The sequence below is a fragment of the Molossus molossus genome, unplaced genomic scaffold (assembly GCF_014108415.1).
Source record: "Molossus molossus isolate mMolMol1 unplaced genomic scaffold, mMolMol1.p scaffold_m16_p_8, whole genome shotgun sequence".
NCBI classification, from domain to species: Eukaryota; Metazoa; Chordata; class Mammalia; order Chiroptera; family Molossidae; genus Molossus; species Molossus molossus.
In genome coordinates this window covers 54,879,333-54,893,940 of record NW_023425402.1, presented here as the reverse complement: position 1 = coordinate 54,893,940, position 14,608 = coordinate 54,879,333, and the positions used below count along the sequence as shown (strand labels likewise).

Below are 14,608 nucleotides of genomic sequence, written 5' to 3'. Positions count from 1 at the left end.
TTGTAACTTTAAGAGTACAAAAAGAAAATGTAAATTAAAATTGCACAATGGCAGTGGATTTGGAGAAAAGAAGACAGGCTCAAATAATTTAATTCTACTTGTTTCCACTAGAAATAACAAAAAATGTAATTGAGCATTCTAGTTTAATCTGTCACAACAGTCAAAAAAGTATTATCATTTTAAGAATAAATAGCTTGATAGAAGTATATTTTCTTTTTCAGATGAGAAACTGAGACACTTTAAAAGCAGTCACCCACCCATACATTAACTTTTTCTTTTTTTATCCTCACCCGAGGACACTTTTTTTTGCATTTATCTTTAGATAGAGTGGGAGGGAGAGAAGAAGGAAGTGAGAAAGAGAAACATCAATGTGAGAGACACACATCGAGTGGTTGCCACCTACATGACCCCAATCAGGGCCGGGGACAAACTGCAACCAAGGTATATGCCTTTAGCAAGAACCGAACCCAGGGCCCTCCGGTCTGCAAGCCAACGCTCTAACTGCTGAGCCAAACCAGCCAGGGCACCCATACATTAACTTTAAGTGTTAAACCAGTGCCCCTAACCTTGGTGAGGCATAAGAATTACCTATGGCCCTGGCTGTTTTGGCTCAGCACTTAGAGCATTGGCCTATGGAGCGAAGGGTCTTGGGTTCGATTCCTGGTCAAGGGTATGTACCTGGGTTGAAGGTTTGATCCTCAGGGCCGGGGATCATGTGGGAGGCAACCAGTCAATATGTCTCTCTCACATTGATGTTTCTCTCTCTCTTTCTGTCTCCCCAACCCCCACCCTCTTGCCCCCACCCCCTCTGTCTAAAAATCAATAGAAAAATATCCTCGGGTGAAATTAACCAAAAACACAAAACAAAAAGAGTCACCTATGGAACTTAAAAATACAGAAGTCCTGAGTTCATAGGGGGCCACTAACACCTATGGGTTTTTTAATTCCACCAGTGTGATTCTGACATGAAGTCAGAGTTAAGAAACCACTGTGCTAACAATTATTATCTGTTAAAGCAGTATCAAATCCACTATCTAGCAACACTTTGTTAGCCATAATTAAATTATCAACTCTACATTATTCCTTTCTTTTTTAGGTTTTTCCCTAGTTCATGCTGGCCTCTCTTTAATCCCAATAAGTGAACTTTTCTACTGAAATTGTTAAACTTTTTAACATTTAAGGATTAGATGGGGAAAAAAAATAGCCACAACCTTTAAATTTTTATACATGCATGTAACAAACTTGAATTTCTTCGTTTAAAAGGGAAATAAGCCCTGGCTGGTTTGGCTCAGCAGTTAAGAGTGTCGGACTGCGGTCCAGAGAGACCCAGGTTCGATTCCTGCTAAGGGCATGTACCTTGGTTGCAGTTTGTCAGCGGCCCTGGTTAAGTCATGAGGGAGGCAGCCACTCAATGTGTCTCTTTCACGTCGATGTTTCTTTCCCTCTCTCTCTCTCTCTCTCTCCCTCTCTACCCCTCCCATTCTATTTGAACAAACAATGGAAAAATATCCTTGGGTAACGATAAAAAAATAAAAGGGAAATAATTTCCTTTTAGTACCCCCCAAATGTGATTTACAATATTTTCATTATAATATAAATCTAACACATCCACTCATAAAACTCGATAAAGTCATCACCCTTGTAATGAAAGCAAAGTTATATAATTAAATATAAAAAAATTACAAAATCAATTTAATTATAACTAGCAATGCTAATTTATTATATTAGGTAAGGCTTTTTTACTGAAATTATCAGACTCTCATTATGATCCTAAAAACTACAATGGAAATTCTGACACAGACTGACTTGAGACTATTCTACTACTTGCCACTCAATTCTCCTACATGCCACTCAATTCTCCCACCACCTTTTTCTATTTCAGTGGTCCTCAAACTATGGTCCCCAGACCAGCAGCATGGGCAACCACCTAGGGACTTGAAAGAAATGCAAATCCTCAGGCCCTACCCTAAAACTACTAAATCAGAATCTAAGCTTGGGACCCAGCCATCTATTTTAACAAACCTTCCCACTGATTCTGACACACCCCATAGTTAGAGACCATTGCTTCTTTTAAGACTACAGAGAAATGTTTATTGAGCTGCCACACTAGGCATCATCCCCCACTCCTCTGGCTCCGATGCAATATTGACATGGTAAGTTCCCTCTACTCTTTCCTCCTTCTCCCCAGTACTATTACTTGGGGCCAACAACAACAGAAACACAAATGTAGCAACCACCGGATCCTGTGGCTGAATTAAATTATAAGATGGTGATCTCTTCTACAGGCCAAAATATCCCAATATTAATTTTAAAACCCTGAAATAAAAACACAAAGTTAAAATATTTCTGTCTTAAAGGAAACTTGAAAACTCCTAAAAATTCATTCAAGGAACCCTAGCAGTCTATAAATTCCAGTTAGAAAATTTGTGTTGTAAAATACAAGGAAAGCGCCCTGGCCAGTTTGGCTCAGCGGTTAGAGTGGCAGTGGGCAGACTGAATAGTCTTAGGTTCGATTCCCGGCCAAAGGGCACATACCTGGGTTGCAGGTTCAATCCCCAGCCCTGGTTGGAGTCATTTGGGACGCAACCAATTCATGTGTCTCTCTCACATCAGTGCTTCTCTCTCTCTCTCTCTCTCTTGCTCTCCCTCCCTCCTTCTTCCCTCCCTTAAACTCTACCTAAAAAAAAAAAAAAATACAAGGAAAGCTTTTCAATAGTGTTCACTCATACCACTGAAGCAGAGTGGTAGGTATGCTGAGTCTAGGGATCAAAAGACTTATTTCAGTGCCTGGATTTTTGTTTTATAACCACATAAAGGTAAATAATATCCAGTGTCCTTATACATAAAGTGAGGGAGCTGAACTTGATTGCCAAGCAAGGTTTCATAGTAGAATCACCTAAGAAGTTCCCTTTTCCCTGAAGAGAAACTCCAAACTACTTGACTGTTTCAACCACCTTGCTTCTCTAGAACTCCAGGATTCTGTATGAGCAAGTTCATAATGAAAAAGCAACTGGAAAGATTTTCTCTTTATTGTACAAAGAAAATGTTAAAGAAAAGTAGAGGGATGACCAATTTTTTTTCTTATTTAAACTTTGTATTCATGAGTAGTATTAAGTGTCTTAAATTATTCTATAAGTTATATTCAGGCTAAAAGGCATAAGCTGGTATAATATCTGCAATTATTTTATAGGTAAAGCTAAAAAATAAAAGGTAAGTGCTAACAAAACCGAACTTACCATATAATCCATGTGCTTAGACTAATTATAATACAGTGGAGCTCTGTTCTCCAGCTCTTGAAGTGCTTCAATGAATGCTGGCTTTCTGAGTTTTTACCACATCCCTAAAGATAAACAGAAGGCTATTTGAATGATGTACATATACATTTGTTTCAAATTAACCAAAACTTAAATCATACTCAAACTCAAAAATCATAAAATACAAATAGGTAAAAGTGGGTCTAGATATGAGAACTATTGTGAGTAGGCTAGATTGCCTTTCAGGTTTTTATAAACCACATGTGATTACTTTCGGAACAAAACATACCTTTTACTTTACCTTAAACATTTCTAAGCTCATCCTTGAAGTTCCATCAAAACATGGAATATATTTATCTTAAGTTCTAAGCATTACCAATAGTCAAACTCAAAATAATCATTAAGAAAAATATTTAAGATAAACTCACACATAAAAAAAAAACACTTTTCTCACCCTGGCCGGTTTTGCTCAGTGGTTAGAGCATCGGCCTGCGGTCCCAAGAGACCCAGGTTCGGTTCCCGCTAAGGGCACGTACCTCGGTTGCACTTTGTCCCCGGCCCTGGTTGGTTGTGTGGGTGGCAGCCACTGGATGTGTCCCTTTCACGTCGATGTTTCTCTCTCTCTCTGTTCTTCTCTCTCCCTCCCACTCTACCTGAACAAAAAATAGAAAAATGTCCTCGAGTGAGGATAAAAAACAACAACACTTTTCTCACCTGAAAACCACACTTGAGGCACAACCAAATATCAGAAGGAAGTACTGGCTGCCCATCACAGAATCTTCTTTCTTTTAAACATTCTGAACAAACCGACCACAGATTCTCAGATATTGCTCTTTTCACATGATTCACACTGACAGCATGACTTATATGTTGGCAAGTGAAACCTACTGAACAAAACAGACAAAACAAAATTTGAGCATTTTCTATGCTAAACCATCGGCAAGCAATGTCACTAACATTAAAATGCTGTAACTAATAGCACTGAGATTTTTTTTTAATCAAAGTAACTCAAAAAGGATACATATTGCATGATTCCATTTATAAAACATTTGTGAAATAACATAATTAGAGAGTTGGAGAACAGATTAGTGATTGCCAAAGGCTACAGATGGGGAGAAGGAGTTGTGGCTATAGACAGATAAAAACTTTGGGTGGTGAATTAACAGGCAATTATCTTGATTGTGGTGGTTATAGAAAGCTACACATGTAATAAAATTGCATAAAGCTACTAACAGAAGTGCGTACACACAGGCACACAAATGCAGGTATATCTGGTGCAATCTGAATAAGCTCTAAGGATTGCGCCAATATCAGGTTCCTGGTTTTGATACTGTACTGTAGAATACAGAAATACAATATATTGCCCTGGACAGTTTGGCTCAGCAGCTGCAGTGTCAGCCCAAGGACTGAAGGGTCCCAGGTTCAATTCCCAGTCAAGGGTATGTGCCTGGGTTGCAGGTTCAATCCCCAGCCCCGGTTGATGTGTCTCTCTCACATCAATGTTTCTCTGTCTCTCTCCCTCCCTCCCTCCCTCCTTTCTTTTCTTTCCAAAAATCAATGGAAAAATGTCCTCAGGTGAGGATTAATCAAAAAAAAAGAAAGAAAGAAATACAATATGTTAAACCAGGAGAGGTGAAGAGGTAAGGTGAAGGGTGAGTGGGACCTCCCTGTATATTTCTTTGTGCCTTCCTGTGAATAGAAAATTATTTAAAAAATAAAAGTTTGCCCAGCCAGTGTAGCTGAGGGAACTGAGCCCCATCCCATGGACTAAGAGGTCCTGATTAGATTCCCAGTCAGGGTACATGCCCAGGTTTCGAGATCAATCCCCAGTAGGGGGTGTGCAGGAGGCAGCCGATCAATGTTTCTCTCTTACATCAATGTTTCTATCTCTCTCTTCCTTTTTCTCTCTCTAAAAAATCAATAAAAATGTATTTAAAAATAAATAAGTAGCCCTGGCCAATTTGGCTCAGCGGTTAGAGCGTCGGCCTGCGGTCCGGAGAGACCCGGGTTCGGTTCCTGCTAAGGGCACGTACTTCGGTTGCAGTTTGTCCCCGGCCCTGGTTGGTCGTGCGGGTGGCAGCCACTCGATGTGTCCCTTCACGTCGATGTTTCCCTCTCTCTCCCTTCCTCTCTCTCCCTCCCACTCTATCTGTACAAAAAAAAAAAAAAAAGGAAAAATATCCTCGGGTGAGGATAAAAAAAAAAAAAGTAATTAAGTTTAATAAGTAAAATAAAGGAGATTACATTTCGAACAGCTACAATGTCTTTAGTATTTTGAATGCATTTTCTTTCAATTAAAATACACACATAAAATCTTTTCACATAGACTAGCTTTGCTATTATGCTATTTTTATCATTGTTGGGAGAAAGGAGAGAGAAGAACAATGACATAATTTTTGAAAATAAGAATTCTCCTTAATGAATATTTCCAAATAACAAATGATTGTGCATGGTCCTTAATTATCCTTAATAACAGATTCCCATTGTGTGCATTGTGTGGAGACAAGTGACCAAAATGAGCAAATCTGTTTTTAATTCTTCAAATAACCATATTCTTCTCCCAAGAACATACTGACACTTCCATTTCTTCCAAATACCTGAGCACTTTAACTTCTTCATCTTAAATATCCCAAACACCAAACCTACAACTACCTGCCAAAATCAAACAACAAAGAGACGAAGTAATCTGAAAACAGAAGAGGTATGTACATTTCAACTTTCTCCACTTCACTTTCTAAATGCAAAGCATTCTTTTTTGTCTACCAGTTAACTAGAGACAGGCTAAACATTATTTCCAGTTCATCCTGAAGACCAAGAATGTGATTCCTGACAAGTTACTTATAATAAACTGTAATTCTAACAAAAATAATGCACAAATTGATAAAAGACTGAAACTTCTAATTTTACACCAAGAGTAAGTTACAAGAATAGACATAAAGGAGTATGTGTGATGTCTGAAGTTCTCTGTTTGAAAAACAAGGATGCATGCCTTTAATGAAAGGGATGTTGGGGGAAGACTGATAAATTATCACACAAGTTCAAGATCTAGAAATTGTTTTGCCACATGTCAAAAATATATGTATATTTTTTTTAGTTGATTTTTTTAGAAAGAGAGGAAGGGAGAAAGAGATAGAAGCATCAATGTGAGAGAGAAGCATCGATCGGCTGCCTCCTGCACGCCCCCTACTGGGGATCGAGCCCACAACCCAGGCATGTGCTCTGACTGGGAATCGAACTGAGACCTCTCAAGTCCACGGGAAGAAGCTCAATCCACTGAGACACACTGGTCGGGCTGTTGGAGTTTTTATATTTTAACATTTGAAGGGGAAAATTATTTCACATACCTTCTATATCAACTTTGGGGTGGGATCTGGCCAAGTGACAACTTAACCATCCTCTGATGCTATAATTCAGATTTATAAAATTTATAAAACTGAAATTGTTCATGACTTCAAGATAAAAGACTTGTTTAAAAAAAGACAACAGAACCAAAATGGAGGCAACCTCTGGACAGGAATTTTAAACCAGGAATGGAATCTAAAAGCAGTCAACCTGGAATTACCTGATCAGCACTAGTGAGGTCATCTGCTAGGACCCCCACCAACCCTTAAAGGAAGGTGATCTTGCCATAACAAATCACTTTTTGCTAATATAACATCCTTGCCCTGCTCCCTTCTGCCTATAAAAGACTTTCATTTTGGAGCTCCTTGGAGCTCCTTTCTGTCTGCTAGATGGGATGCTAACCAATTCATGAATTATTAGGTAAAGCCAGTAAGTTCTTTAAAATTTAGTCATTTGAATTTTTTACTAGGTTCCAGGCCCCAAAATTAAATCTATTAGCTTTTAAACGTCTCACCATATATAGTTTCTATAAGTATAAGCAAATTTGAAAGTTTGAAGTTTTCCCACAAGAGCTAACCAGTGTTTAAATGGAACTACTTTTTGTGAGGGAAAAAAATACTTTAAAATTCCTTCTGTGTTAATAAGCAAACTTCCTTAGTTTTCTATAATTTGTTTAATCATATAATATCTAAATTTCATCTGACAAGTAGGTCCTCTAGAGATTCCTGAATAACTATATAAAAATGTGTTAAAGTCTGTAGTTGTTTCACATTAACAAATAAAAAACAATAATCAAAATCTCCATGTTTTCTACTTTAAATATTAATTTAAAAATTTCATAGAGAATGATGTATGTTTCACAAACACAGAACAAAATCCAAATCTCTGTGCTGCAACAACAGGGGCTCTCCTATATCCAATTTTGTTTTGAGAAGAAGAAAAAGAGAAATTCGCATTCACTAGGGGGAAAACAAACAAGCAAGCCATATTTGCAGGAAACAGTCTTTTTCTATGGCAGTTGGGAAGAAGAGATACTTTGGATTCTGGAAAAAACCCAGTGCTGCATAATCCTGTTGGTTGGGAAGAGGTAAAGGCTCAATGACTCAAACTCAAAATTCCATCTAGGTCTCCACAGTGCCCTGGCCCTCATTCTAGCATATTCTAAAACTCACTGGCCCAAGAAAAGCAACCCTACCTCAAACAACGAGTAATCAAAGAAAATATCAAGCACACAAATTCTATGCTAAGATAATATAAGACAAAGGAAGAAAGGAAATGGAAAATTGTGGTAGAGAAATCACTGCAATGAAATAAAAACACAAAACAGAAGCAAACAGAGAGAATACATAAGGGAGCAAAACAACAGGAAGTATCCGAAAGAGTTCAGGAAAGAAGTAGAAGAAAAAATTAATAAAACCACAAAAATGAAGGCAAAACTAAAGCCCATAAGGTGATGCAGACACCACTGAAAACACACTAAAAGATAAAAATAAAAGTAGCAAGCAAAATGAAAAGGAAACAGGAGTTTTAGAGGATGTGAGAAAAAAATGGTAACTATGGAAGACAGGCAAACAAGAGGTAACATAAAAATAATTAGAATCCCTGAAGAAAACCATATTAACAGAAGAGAACATTTAAAGGTAAAATTCAGACTTCCTTCAATACAGCAATCTAGCTATCCTGAAACATTATCCAAGTTAAAAATGGAAATAATATATTAAAAACATCTTTTTATTGTTGGAAGTATTACAGATGTCCTCCTGGAGTCATCTGCCAACCTTGGTGACTTGAAGGCTGGTTCTAACAGACCATGAGAAACAGGGCAACAACAAAAATAAGCCCATTCTAATTACTTTATAAACTAAACAAAATCTCGCCCTGGCTGGTTTGGCTCAGCAGTTGGAGTGTCAGCCTGCGGTCCAGAGAGACCCGGGTTTGGTTCCCACTAGGGGCATGTACTTCGGTTGCAGTTTGTCCCCAGCCCTGGTTGGGTCATGCGGGTGGTAGCCACTCGATGTGTCCCTTTCACGTCAATGTTTCTCTCTCTCTCTCCCTCCCACTCTGTCTGAATAAAGAATGGAGGAAGCTCCTCAGGTGAGGATTAAAAAAATAATAATAAAAATAAATAAATTAAAAAAAAATCTCAATAAAAACACCAACCGCAGATTTTGGAACTAGACAAGCTGACTTTTACACACAGAAATGGTAAAAATAAAGAGAAAAGAATTTATTAATTAAAGGTATATGTTTAACCACTATGTTGTACACCTGAAACTAATACAAAATAACATTGAATGTAAAATCTACTTGAAAAACAAAATAAAAAGATATATTGTTATTTCTTTTCCTCTTTAGGAGACCAGATATCCCAATTTACCGGCAATGTCATCTGAAGAGTCTTCATCATGAGGTATCGTGGGCCTTTTACTTCTTTTGGCTTTCTCAGGTAAAACTTTGGTTGGCTCTTTTACCCGCATCTGTTATTCACTGAAAAGGTTGAGGGAGAAAATGAACATAGTTTAATCCTCAAAACTAAAGTTTTATGTATTTTACTTAATGCATATTAAAACTGAATTACTTCCATTTTAATTGTTCTACTGTGTCAACAGAGGAGGAAGGAGGGAGAGTCAGCTGGGACCAAACAAACAAACAAAAAAACTCTTTATTAAACCAGTGTACAAATGGCACTTTACGTTTGACTTTGACCAACTACTCCCTAGATATATGCTGTCTAAGTGAGTGAAAAACTCAAGTTTTGATCAATGGAACAAGTGCTGCGTCTGGGTCATGTGCTCCCCTCTCCTGTCCCACTAGCTAGGAGATGGTAGGTGTTGGTACAGCTGTTGGACCTGGGAGAGAAGTCGTGTGCCAAGCACAATAAAGTCATCCCATCTTTGCTGTGTGACCTGAGAGCTAGGCTACTGACAGAGAAACACATTTCTATCTTTTGAAGCTATTGCATTTTCCCCCACTTTTTTATTATGAAAAGTTTTAAACTTCCACAAAAGTTAAAAGAACAATATAATGAATACCCAATATACTATCTAGATTCCATCTCTAAAGAACATTTTGCCATATTGATTTTATCCAAATATCAATGTACATATAGAGAGGCATATATACATGTATGTTTTTTTTTGTTGAACTATTTGAAAGTTACAGACAGCATATATCTCTTAAGAATAACGATATCCTCCTATATAATCACTATTATCACATCTAAGAAAATTAACAATAATTCCCTAATATTATCTCATATCCTCATATTCTAATTTCTTCAGCTGACCCAAAACTGTCTTCTATACTGTTTTTTAAAAATAAGGATTCAAGCAAGGCTTGCACCTTGTATTGGTTATGTCACTTTATTACCTTTTAATCTACAACTGTTCTTCCCATAAAAGATGGACAGTTAAGAGTGCCCTACTTTTCTAAGACACTGGCTGTTTTAAGAGATGAGGGCAGTGCATGAGTCACCTTGGAGGTTTTGCTAAAATGTGGATTTTGATTAAACAAGTCTAGCACAGGACCTGAGATTCTGCCTAACAAATTCCCAATGGGAAGCCATTGCTGGAGGTCCACAGACCACACTTTCAATAGCAAGGCTGTAAAATATCCCATATTGAATTAGTCTCTTTCCTCGTGGTGTTATTTACCTCTATGTCTTATGTTTCTTTAAAACTCAATTAATTTTAACGATTTTAGATATAAATCAAGCATTTTTAAAACCACTATGTTTTGGAGTCTCTATTAAGTAGCTTAGCCTAAATCTTACCTACTATCATCCTGCCTCATGGCTAAGCTACACTGTAATTTTCTTTTTAACATATATATATTTTTTTATCCTCACGTGAGGACATTTTTTCATTTTTTGTTCAGATAGAGTGGGAGGGAGAGAGAGGAAGAGACAGAGAGAGAAACATCGATGTGAAAGGGACACATCGAGTGGTTGCCACCCACACGACCCAACCAGGGCCGGGGACAAACTGCAACCGAGGTACGTGCCCTTAGCGGGAACAGAACCCGGGTCTCTCCAGACCACAGGCCAACACTCTAACCACTGAGCAACCGGCAAGGGCTACACTGTAATTTTCATGGTTATTTGTTTATTTGCTTTTATTGATCAAGGTGTAAGAATCTTACAATTCAGTAATAAATTCTGAATCTTGATTTAGTCATTGCATGTTCCACATAAGGGAGCTTTTGAATTTACCATTTTGTGAGCCATTTTTTAACAATGTGGTTTTCCTAATTTGAGAGAGAGAGGAAAGGAAAGGGAGAGAGAACCATCAATGGGAGAGAAACATCAATATTGATCAGCTGGCCCTGGCTAGTTTGGCTCAGCAGTAAAGCATCGGTCTGCGGACCAGAGTCTCAGGATCGATTCCAGCCAAGGGCACATACTTGATTGTAGTTCCTCCCGATCCTGGTCAGGATGGTATGGGAGGCAACCAGTTGATGTGTCCCTCCCTCCCACTCTGTCTGAAGATAAACAAAAATATCCTCGAGAGAGGATTCAAAAAAATTTATATTTATCTATTGATCAGCTGCCTCCTGCATGCCCCCTACTGGGGATTAAGCCCTCAACCCAGTCATGTGCTTTGACAGGGCTTATGAGCCATTTCTTTAAGTCCAAGGGTCATCATATTGAACTGAGCTGCAACAAATTAAGGCCTTCAAGGTTACAGAGATGCACAAGGCCTCCGAGTTCCTTGACCACTTCATTTCTGACTGCCTCCAAAGCTTCCTCATCCACTTAGCCCTACAGTTCCACCTTGCAAAATCACTCACAAGAGGCTGCATCTCGGCAAGTACTTTCAGGATCACTATAGCAGGGCAGGGAAAAGGGGACGTGGCAAATGGGAGTGCTGGTTCTTTTTTTTTTTTTTTTTTTATCCTCACCCGAGGACATTTTTCATTTTTTGTTCAGATAGAGTGGGAGGGAGAGAGAGGAAGAGAGAGAGAGAGAGAAACATCGACGTGAAAGGGACACATCGAGTGGTTGCCACCCGCATGACCAACCAGGGCCAGGGACAAACTGCAACCGAGGTACGTGCCCTTAATGGGAACCGAACCCGGGTCTCTCCGGACCGCAGGCCGACGCTCTAACCGCTGAGCCAAACCGGCCAGGGAAGGAGTGCTGGTCCTCTAAGCTTCACTTGGAAGTGAAGCTGTCATGTCTGTCCATATTTTACTGCCCCAAACAAGTCATGTGGCCTCATCTAATTTCAAGTAGAGATGGTGGGGAGGGATAGGGCGTGTACAAAGAGTGCAGCCTTATCATGTATCCAGGAGGAATAGAATATTTATGCACAGCCTGAATGAGTACGTCACCCTTCTAACAGAATCCCAATCCTATGACATCCCCCCCACCCCACACCTCCCAATTAACCGCTTTCTCCTTGTGTGCATCCAAACAGGCTGAAGAAAGTCTCGTAAGAAAGCAGAGTGGGTCCACTAAATTCATACACAATCTCCAATGAATTAAGACATCCCATTATCTATTACACCTTCTGGTAAACTTACCTATCCTCACACAGCCTTTTTTACTCTCTCAAACCTCCAATGCTTCCATCTCCCTACTCTTCAAAATATGATCTATTTTTCTACTTTACTGAAGGAGACATAATCAGATGGCAAATGTGATCTTTCTACCCCAAAACATACAAACTTACCTCCAACTATGTTAATTTGATGTCCTGAAAAGAGATAGAAATAACTAAAAAAGAGTCCAGGAAAAAAGGCCCATAGGAAACTGGTCATAGAACCAGGTATTGGACCTAAAATCTGTAAAAGACAGGACCCCCCCCACCCCCCAAAAAAAAAGAGGACTCGAATTTAACTTGGCAATGTCAAATCAATTTCCAGTGGTTTTTCTGACATTTACAATACGTCTAAACATACAAAATCATTTTGAACAGTAACCCACTGTTTAGCAATTACTTAACTGTAGAGGTTTATTTTTCAATTTCTCCCTTTTTGATATCAGGCTCAAAAAAATGAACAGTACATAGTTTTACTGGGCATCACACTGGGTTCTATGCACGTCAACGATACAAGCCCACTTAATCCCCACAACCACCATTGTTTCCCCCATTTCACACTTGAAGACATTGAGACACACAGAGGTTAAGTAATGCGCAGGGGTCCCGAAGGCAGCAAGTGGTGGGTGGGGATCCGGACCCAGACAATCTGTCTCCCGGGCTTCTAATACTGCACGATGCTGCCAGAATCCCATGGTCAGAAACGCTGCCTCTGGGCACTAACGAGCACACCCCAAGTTTCTTTAAAGGAAATGCGTGGTTGAGGAGAGAGCGCGGGAGGGAAGCCAGATGGGTGTCCAGCCGCCGCGCGCCTCGGTCAAGGTGAGGCGGGGACTCGGCCCCGGGCTCCCCGGGCTCTTCCTGCCGCCACCCGGACGCCGGGCCCGCCTGGCCGCGATCACGCGGCCCTAGGTGACCGCCTGGCGCCCCCAAGGATCAGGAAGACGGGAGAGCGTCGGGGACCTCTCTCCCAGGCCCATCACGCCATTTGGGGCCGGGATCGCGGAAACTAAGACCGAGAAACTGCGACCCCATCGCCACACCGCCAACTCACCCAGCCCCTCCGAGCCTCCGCGTCTACACCAGAAGAGACTGCGCCTGCGCGGCGGTCCTGCCGCTCGAGGGGAGGGGCCTCGTGGACCGCCCCCAGCTCTGAGCGGGCAGAGGGCCGCTCCTGGGGAGGCCGGCCCCCAGACTAGGGCGTGGACAGGGCGGGCTCGGCTCCGCTCTCCCTGTCTTCTCTACTGGGCAGAGCACCACTTATCTTAAAATAATAGCGGTAAATTCCCAGTTGGATTCGAATAATAGCCTGGAGTGCACAGCTCGGGTCCTCCCAGAGTCGGGATTAAATCTCACTTGTTGCTGGGTGCCTGCTGGGACAGCCTCTTTCCTCTGTCACACTCTTCTGTACAATAAAGTCACGCCTGACTTCCACCATACATTACCTTGCTTTTTTCCATTGTTATTGTCTTATCGTTCTCACTTCCTTACTGGAAAGGAAATTTCTTGATTTACACCTATATCCCTTGGAATTCTGATTATCCATTAAAGTGGTCTGCATATTGCATATGCTTAGTAAAAGTGGTTGGTTTGAAAATATTTTGATTGAACTGAGGCAGAAAAGTTGCACAGGGAACAGAGGCCCCAGGCCTACCCACCATTCCCTTCTAGTTTAGTGCACTGAGGACTTGTGGCTAGACACCTGTCCCCTGAGGCCCCCTCCCAATTCCTTGGGGTAAGAAATAGTTTGGAGAAACAAAAACCAATCTCAGCCAGAGTTAGCCACAGTTAGGAGCCACGTTGACCTTACATCTTAGTTTTGAGGCCGTTCAGCCTTCCAGACAGCCACCGTCCAGAGAGGAGGAACTGAGATGAACTGCACGACAACCACGCCCTTCCCCAGTCAGAGACCACCGCCACTCCCACTCCCTCCCCTTGCCCACAGCTAATAAAAACCTCCACCCAGACCCCATGGGGGAGGTGCCATCACTTCCAGAGTTCTCCCACACTCACCTCCTTCATGAGGGTGTACGGTCACCCTAAAACATCTGCTGTGCTTTACTGAATCTTTCTGTCTCACTCTTGAATTTTTTTCCTGCTCAGCGACCAGAACCTGGACACTGTCATTGGATCGAGGCCTCCCTTGGCCTCCCTGTGAGCCCTCTGACATCAGAATGATACTGCAAACATCAACGCTAGTTATGGGTAAACTCTGTAAGTCTTGTTATCTTTCCAAGTTTTTTAGCAGGGGTCAGGTTTGGCCTTATGGATAGAGCCTTGGATTACAAGTCAAAAGATATAAGAGATAAACCAAAAAAAGTCTAATTGATTTCTTATGAAATAGTTAAAATTAGTTCCACGTAGAAAACTTGGCTAAGGAGGTTACTAATTGTTTACATCGTGTATGGAAACCATACAATCCACAAATATAATCAAATACTAATGCCAGTTACTGTGGGAGGTACAGGGATA

At 40.6% G+C, this 14,608-nt stretch overlaps 1 protein-coding gene across 3 annotated transcripts in view; it reads right to left on the bottom strand.

Moving 5' to 3' along the window:
* USP45 (ubiquitin specific peptidase 45) overlaps positions 1 to 13,214 on the bottom strand; it is a 66,298-nt gene extending 53,084 nt beyond the window's left edge. For 2 of the 3 annotated variants that reach the window (XM_036248545.1, XM_036248546.1), the window contains exons 1-4: positions 13,191 to 13,213; positions 8,974 to 9,083; positions 3,969 to 4,141; positions 3,237 to 3,340 (exon numbers count right to left, since the gene is read on the bottom strand). In XM_036248545.1, coding sequence (XP_036104438.1) covers positions 3,237 to 3,340; positions 3,969 to 4,141; positions 8,974 to 9,073 — 377 coding nt within the window. In that variant the 5' untranslated portion in view covers positions 9,074 to 9,083; positions 13,191 to 13,213. Of the gene's footprint in view, positions 1 to 3,236; positions 3,341 to 3,968; positions 4,142 to 8,973; positions 9,084 to 13,190 lie in introns of all 3 variants that reach the window. The other variant, XM_036248544.1, reaches the window with a different exon arrangement.
* Positions 13,215 to 14,608: the final 1,394 nt, after the last annotated feature.